General features: G+C 41.4%; 1 protein-coding gene across 1 annotated transcript; it reads right to left on the minus strand.

The window, feature by feature from the left end:
- Positions 1 to 359: 359 nt before the first annotated feature.
- On the minus strand, positions 360 to 6,786 carry si:dkey-10o6.2 (uncharacterized protein LOC100124608 homolog). Its single transcript, XM_024375729.2, has 7 exons — positions 5,709 to 6,786; positions 5,473 to 5,597; positions 5,220 to 5,286; positions 4,563 to 4,719; positions 3,732 to 3,877; positions 1,647 to 1,757; positions 360 to 1,205 (listed from the first exon to the last, which is right to left on the minus strand). Exons 1-7 carry the CDS (start codon positions 5,859 to 5,861, stop codon positions 1,026 to 1,028), a joined length of 939 nt encoding a protein of 312 aa, XP_024231497.1. The 5' UTR covers positions 5,862 to 6,786; the 3' UTR covers positions 360 to 1,025.
- Positions 6,787 to 7,510: the final 724 nt, after the last annotated feature.

Genomic DNA, 7,510 nt, shown 5'->3' on the forward strand with positions numbered 1-7,510 from the left:
GTAATTTTTATCATCAGGTACACTTCAACTGTGAGAGACGGGATTCTACAGTGTCTCTGACACAATGACCTTCCTCCACAGAGTCCAGACCACATTCACTCAGCCCCTCTATCCTGGGTTTTATTTCTCTGGACTGCTGAGCTGGTTAAACTGTAGTAGGGTTCACATAGATACTAGTCATGCTGGTGTAGTTTATAGCTGAGCTGGTTAAACTGTAGTAGAGTCCACATAGATACTAGTCATATAAAATAGTAAAAAAAGTGTTAACTTTATTTAACTAGGCAAGTCAGTTAAGAACAAATTCTTATTTACAATGACGGCCTACCCCGGCCAAACCATGATGCTTGGCCAATTGTGGTCCTATGAGACTCCCAATCACGGCCGGTTGTGATACAGCCTGGAATCGAACAATAGTGTCAACAGTGATACCTCTAGCACTGAGATGCAGTGCCTGAGACCGCTGCGCCACCCGGGAGCCCCTAAATGTTAGTAGTTACCTAATTAGAATATCACACTGTAATGTTAATGGTTGCCTCATCAATATCAACAATTCATCATTATAAAAATAATATTATCTCCACTCACCCACTTCATGTCTGTCATCCCCCAGTTGTGTTAAGACATCCTCTCAATGAACTCGGCCCCATTCTAAATGGTCACTTTGTGTTGATAGTCCATACTGGGCTTTACTATGGTTCTACATACAGTACCTGTATTGATAGTCCATACTGGTCTTTACTATGGTTCTACATACAGTATATGTATTGATAGTCCATACTGGTCTTTACTATGGTTCTACATACAGTACCTGTATTGATAGTCCATGCTGGGCTTTACTATGGTTCTACATACAGTATCTGTACTTGGAGGGTTTTTGCTCACATATTCCTTTATCTCCACAATTTTATCTGATTCTCTCTCTCCCACTTCACTTCATGGATTTAAAAGGAAATTCTCTTTTTACTGACACTGTTTCACTGACATAATTGCATAACACAAAATAATTAATGCTGGATAGATAAAGGTCACTTCCTCCCATAAGTGTCATTGAAGCGTTCCATGAGATAGGCCCCTGACTTCACAGGGGGATATTTGTCGGACCCATCAAAACAGGTGATGAGGGCTTCATCGTCTGGCTGCACAAAGAAAGCCAGGGACTGCCGTGTGCTCAAGTCTCCAGCGGGGGGCAGCAAAACCCTATGGACCTGACAGGGAAAGTGAGATGCAAAATTCAAAGGCAAATTTAACTTTGCTTCCACAGAGACCCAAATCATATTTACTAGGCAACAAACATAAGAAAATGAAATGAAACTGGCAGGGACTAACTGAACTTAAGAAAATAAGTTTGTTTGTTGCAAAATGTTTTGCTAAAGTGTGCCCTAATGAATACGACCCTGGATTCAAATACTATTTGAAATCTTACAAATGCTTTTAGCATTTCCTTTAGTCTTCCAGGTGGCAGGGTTTCTTTGTACTTTTAGGACTTTTCTATTGGTTCCATTACAACAAACTCAATCAAGCCCTGCTTATTCTAAATCATTTTAAATAGTATTTGAACGCAGGTCTGTTTCCACAAGCAATGAGCCTGAAACGTCTTGTATGATCTTATCAAGTAACGGTGTGTAAAATGGAAGGGCAAGTCTCACCGCTGAGAGGAAAACATCACTGGTCCACCTCTGCATCAGGTCAGCTATGTTGATCAGTACTGTCCCAGGGATGCTGGGAGCGGAGATGAACTCCCCTGACCTGGTACGCACCTATGGAGTTGTCATTTTAATATCCAGTTTACCACATTACTGATAGAACACACATAAGCCATGTTAATTCAAATTAAATTGATCAATGTTCAATTTATTCTACAATAGATTTCACCCCAGGTCACTTGGTAAATTTGTTAATATCTCCAAAGTGGTCTGATATTGAGATGACTGCAGGTCTCAATTCCAAACTAATGGGGGGAAATGGCAACATCTAATAAGATGGCATTTAGAGGTATGGATAAAACATTGTTTTGTCAAACTTTGCTATTGGGGTGAACAAATATCATTAACTTACATACAGTGTATTCGGAAAGTATTCAGACCCCTTCCCTTTTTACATATTTTGTTATGTTACAGCCTTATTCTAAAATTGATTGAATAAAACATTTCCCTCATCAATCTACACACAATACCACATAATGGCAATGCAAAAACAGGTTATACATTTTTGCAAATGTATTAGAAATAAAAAAAACAGAAATGCCTTATTTTCAAACCCTTTGCTAGGAGACTCGAAATTGAGCTCAGGTGCATCCTGTTTCCATTGATCATCCTTGAGATGTTTCTACAACTACAACTATTGGAGTCCACCTGTGGTAAATTCAATTGATTGGACATGATTTGGAAAGGCACACACCTGTCTATATAAGGTCCCACAGTTGACAGTGCATGTCAGAGCAAAAACCAAACTGAGGTACGAGACAGGATTGAATCGAGGCACAGATCTGGGGAAGGGTACCAAAACATTTCAGCAACATTTAAGGTCCCCAAGTGGCCTCCTCCATTCTTAAATTGGAAGAAGTTTGGAACCACCAAGACTCTTCCTAGAGATCACCGCCCAGCCAAACTTAACAATTGATGGAGAAGGGACTTGGTCAGAGAGGTGACCAAGAACCCAATGGTCACTCTGACAGAGCTCCAGAGTTCCTCTGTAAAGGTGGGAGAACCTTCCAGAAGGACAACCATCTATGCAGCACTCCACCAATCAGGTGTTTATGGTAGAGTGGCAAGACGGAAACCACTCCTCAGTAAAAGGCATAGTTGGAGTTTGCCAAAAGGCACCTAAAGGACTCTCAGACCATGAGAAACAAGATTCTCTGGTCTGATTAAATAAAGATTGAACTCTTTGGCCTGAATGCCAATCCTCACTTCTGAAGGAAACCTGGCACCATCCCTACGGTGAAGCATGGTGGCGGCAGCATCATGCTGTGGGGATGTTTTTCAGCGGCAGGGACTGGGAGACTAGTCAGGGCCGAGGGAAAGATGAACAGAGCAAAGTACAGCGATATCCTTGATGAAAACCTGCTCCAGAGCGCTCAGGACATCAGACTGGGGCGAAGGTTCACCTTCCGACAGGACAACCACCCTAAGCACACAGCCAAGACAACACAGGAGTGGCTTTGGTACAAGTCTCTGAATGTCCTTAAGAGGCCCGGACTTGAACCCGACCGAAGATCTCTGGAGAGACCTGAAAATGCTCCCCATCCAACCTGACAGAGCTTGAGAGGATTGGCAGAGAAGAATGGGAGAAACTCCCCAAATACAGGTGTGCCAAGCTTGTAGTGTCATACCCAAGAAGACTTGTGTCTGTAAACACTACCAAAGGTGCTTCAACAAAGTACTGAGTAAAGGATCTGAATACTAATGTAAATGTAATATTTCAGTTTTTTGCAAACGTTTCTAAAAACCTGTTTTTGCTTTGTCATTATGGGGTATTGTGTGTAGATTGATGAAGGGGGGGAAAACAATTGAATCAATTTTAGAATAAGGCTGTAATGTAACAAAATTTGGAAAAAAGTCATGGGGTCTGAATACTTACCGAATTCACTGTAGTCCATTAAAATTTGGCTTAATAAGTTGCATGGACTGTGTGCAAGAATATAACTAGAGCCAAAGTTTTTAATGCCAGGTGACGTAGCCAGAAACACTGCCCCTAGTAAAAGCTGCAGAAGATTCAGTTATCTTGTTTACCTGCAGGCCACCCTCTTGACTCTGGAAGACCAGGGTGATGCTGCCATAGTCCGAGTGTTCTCCACAGCGCAGCTGGCCCTCCTTCACCCTGTCACTCCTCACCGAGGGGTAATACAGAGACCTCAGGGTACTGCTGTTCTTATCAGCTGCAGGGGACAACAACAATCAAGCCTGATTCACACAATAGGGCCCCAAATGTATTTCCCTTTCACAATGTCCTTTCAAAGATGGTTCCAGAACTATTGCAACACAGTGTCAGAATGTCACAGATACACATTGACATTGAAAGGAAACCATGATTAATGTGTATTTGTAGAATTCTGACACTGTGTTGCAATAGTGCTTTAATGAAGAAGCTTGATCCAAAACGCTTCAGCAATTCATATCGTTGAAGGGAATAAGCTGTTATCCTGATCTTTATTTTACAACGGGGCAATTCCACAGTAACAGACTGACACAGACTCAGATTTACACTTTAAAATGTCAAACAGAATGAGGGTTTGTGCTGTTTGTGCCGTCATTCTGTTACCAAACTTTGCATCTGCACTGTTCTTCAAGTAAATGTGTTTTTGTAAAAAAAAAAAAATAGTACATTGTTAAAGTAGTCCTTGTTCCTAGTTGCAAGTTTGTTTAACTTTGCAAGCATTGTTTTTTTGTTTGACATACATTTTAAAGTGAAAAATCTGATTCTCAGTGTCACTCTTACCATGGAATTTCCCAACTTCAGTTTTACATTCTTAGGACTGAGCACCCCTTCACCCAGGTGTGATTGTACATAGATAGAGTGTACATAGATAACCCCCTGAGAGAGAGGGAGAGAGCTGTACTCACTCCCTATGTGTCTGTGTGCACTTAGGAAGACCTCAGCCTCCAGGCCCAGACTGTAGGCCATCACACGAAGCACCCGGAGACACAGGTCCTTACAGCGCAGGAAGAACGACGACTGGACCTCAAAGAATCCATTCCCTCCTTCCCACGATGGCCATTTCTACAGACCAGGAAGAGTTGTGTAAGAACTGTGAAATCAGAGCTACATAGGATATAAAAGATGACAGGTTGACAACTTTCAATGTATTCCTTTGTGTAGCCTGGTGAGTTCTGTTCCTAGATGAAGTTCTATCAGAGTGGTTGAACTCTGTATATGGCTCAGAGTGAAGTCAATCCCTTTGTACCTTGACCTTAACACTGATAGCAACAACAACCACAGCAGAGAAGTTGGATGTGTCTACAGCTGTCGCAACAAACAGAGAGACAGGTTGTTTACTATGTCTGGATGAAGGGATGCCTGTGTTGAAGGCTTCCTTTAGGTCTCCTGGTCTCTAGGGATTTTAACAAACAAACAAAACAAAACAAACAAAGACAAAGACAAATGTCTGGATGAAGGGATGCCTGTGTTGAAGGCTTCCTTTAGGTCTCCTGGTCTCTAGGGATTTAAACAACTAACTAACTAACTAACTAACTAACTAAACAGACAGACAGGTTGTTTACTATGTCTGGATGAAGGGATGCAGTGTTGAAGGCTTCCTTTAGGTCTCCTGGTCTCTTGGGATTTAAACTGTGAATACAGAGAGATTGTCCTAACCATTCAATCAATGTACACAACAAACAGTCAATGTACACAACACTATACTGAGTGGAGACTATGGATATAATATATTATCATAGAATATAACATAATGACTAGACTGTTTGGACATGAAAGCACAGGCAGATGTTTTGACTTGACAGTGTTTCTCTATACCTCTCTGTCTCCAAAGACACCCAGCCATGGTTAGGATTATTAGAGAAGCTTTTCCTGCTGAAAGGCAGTTTCATTTCGTCTGGTTGCAGAAAGAATTTCTTGGATATGTTCATAACCTCATCCACCTATGAAGAATAGCATGTTGATCACCCAAAGCACAAAATCCACTCGTACTGACATGCCAAATATTTCCAACAGCTTTAAAAAATAGATCTCTGAGCAATGCTGTTACTCACGTCTTGTTGTACTATCCCAGTATTCTTCAGATAAACAAATCCCACTTCGGTAAAGGCCGTTTTCAACTGCCTGCTCAGGATCTCTAACTGCTCGCCTGAAACCTCGTTTTCCCCTAACTTGTATGCTCCAAAATCAACAACTGGTATCTTCATGTTGAGAGTTGGAACACTGATCTGGCTAAACAATGAAACAGTGAGTTGAATATGTCCCGAGGTTTGGAATTATGCATACTAGATTGCACCCTGACCGTGTGTCGCTGGGGGTGTTATGAAGAATCTGTTGCAAAACGGAAACAAATGGAAGTGGAGTGGGGCGGGACCTACATGATTTTGTCGTTTTATTTGCAAACGTTTTGCAACTGTTTGGCCTTATGATTTTACAACCCAGTTGAGTGAGCGAATGTTTACATAATTCCTTTTTCTCAGTGTGCGGGAACCATGTGACAACTGTGAGCCAATAGTAATGTGACCCTTAATTATCGCAGGTTGTGCAATCCTGTTATTTCATCTTTGGATGTTGTTAATTGTCTGATATGAGTCAGAACATTTATCCCAAGGCCAATGTAGTGTGATCACTGTAAAGCTTTTTGGTCAGGTATCAAGTGGTTGCAGAAGGGAGAAGCCGAGATGTCCAAGTTTTGGAAAATATCATATTATGTATTATAAAAGTGATGAATATGTGAAATGTTGCAATTGAGGTGGGAACCACGAAGCAACCTCTTTCCCGAATGCCCCACAAGGGTCGAAGAGAAGGAGGTGGCCAAAGTCAGGGCTGTACAGAGCATTTCATATGCAGCAGCTGTGAAAAGGGTTGAGGGGTTGAATGGCGCACCAGAAGATGTAGCTCCCTTCAGTAACCACGAGCCCAACCGTTCCTTGATTTTAACTGGCGGCTTTATTCTGTAGTTTTAGTCAGAATTATCACCTTCCGTGAGAACTATAAAGTAAATGAAAAATACAGTTAAGCACACTCTTACAACCTCCTTATCTTACGAGTGACTTATTAGCTTGGTATAACTCGGAAGTGCTTACATACATGACAGTTTAACCTGCGCTATAACAGTATCATATTAAACACATGAATAAAGGAAAAATACTTCATTGGCTGCTTATTACAGAAGGGAGGAAATCAAACTTTACACTTATTATTCCTGGCATGAATTCACACTTCATCCTAACATACACTCTTCAACCTTTATGAACTACACCCGATGACATGAAAACTTAGCTAACACAGCGCAGGATTGCCTTCCCTCCAAAAGTGTGTTGCTACAATAAGGATCCCCGTTACAACAGTATTACCTACGTAGTTCCGCTTGTCTTATTATTTCCCCTGCACAGCAGACACGTAAACAATTCAAACAAAAGACCACAACATAACCTCTAAGTCTAACTGTCAGTTACAGAAGAGTCCATGGCAGTGGATAGGCCTACACTGCAGCATACAGGGGTTGCCTTTCACCTGAAGGATCCTGACGTTTTAAAGGTTAAGAAGGTTGAATTTGTGGCATTTCAGGTATTACAATTTTTTCCTGAGGTCTTGGCTGATTTCTTTTGATTTTCCCATGATGTCAAGCAAAGAGGCACTGAGTTTGAAGGTATGCCATGAAATACATCCACAGGTACACCTCCAATTGACTCAAATGATGTCAATCAAATCAAATGTATTTATATAGCCCTTCTTACATCAGCTGATATATCAAAGTGCTGTACAGAAACCCAGACTAAAACCCCAAACAGCAAGCAATGCAGGTGTAGAAGCATGGTGACTAGGAAAAACTCCCTGGAAAGGCCAAAACCTA

Source organism: Oncorhynchus tshawytscha, linkage group LG01, assembly GCF_018296145.1.
Source record: "Oncorhynchus tshawytscha isolate Ot180627B linkage group LG01, Otsh_v2.0, whole genome shotgun sequence".
In the NCBI taxonomy this organism is placed as follows: Eukaryota; Metazoa; Chordata; class Actinopteri; order Salmoniformes; family Salmonidae; genus Oncorhynchus; species Oncorhynchus tshawytscha.

Bases quoted from the DNA above. Each gene is read 5' to 3' on its own strand.
- si:dkey-10o6.2 (XM_024375729.2), bottom strand. From the start codon at position 5,861: ATGAAGATACCAGTTGTTGATTTTGGAGCATACAAGTTAGGGGAAAAC. The intron at 3,878-4,562 runs GTGAGTACAGCT...TGTCCCCTGCAG, and splicing joins TGCACACAGACACATAGGGA to CTGATAAGAACAGCAGTACC. The intron at 1,206-1,646 runs GTGAGACTTGCC...TTTCCCTGTCAG, and splicing joins GTGATGTTTTCCTCTCAGCG to GTCCATAGGGTTTTGCTGCC.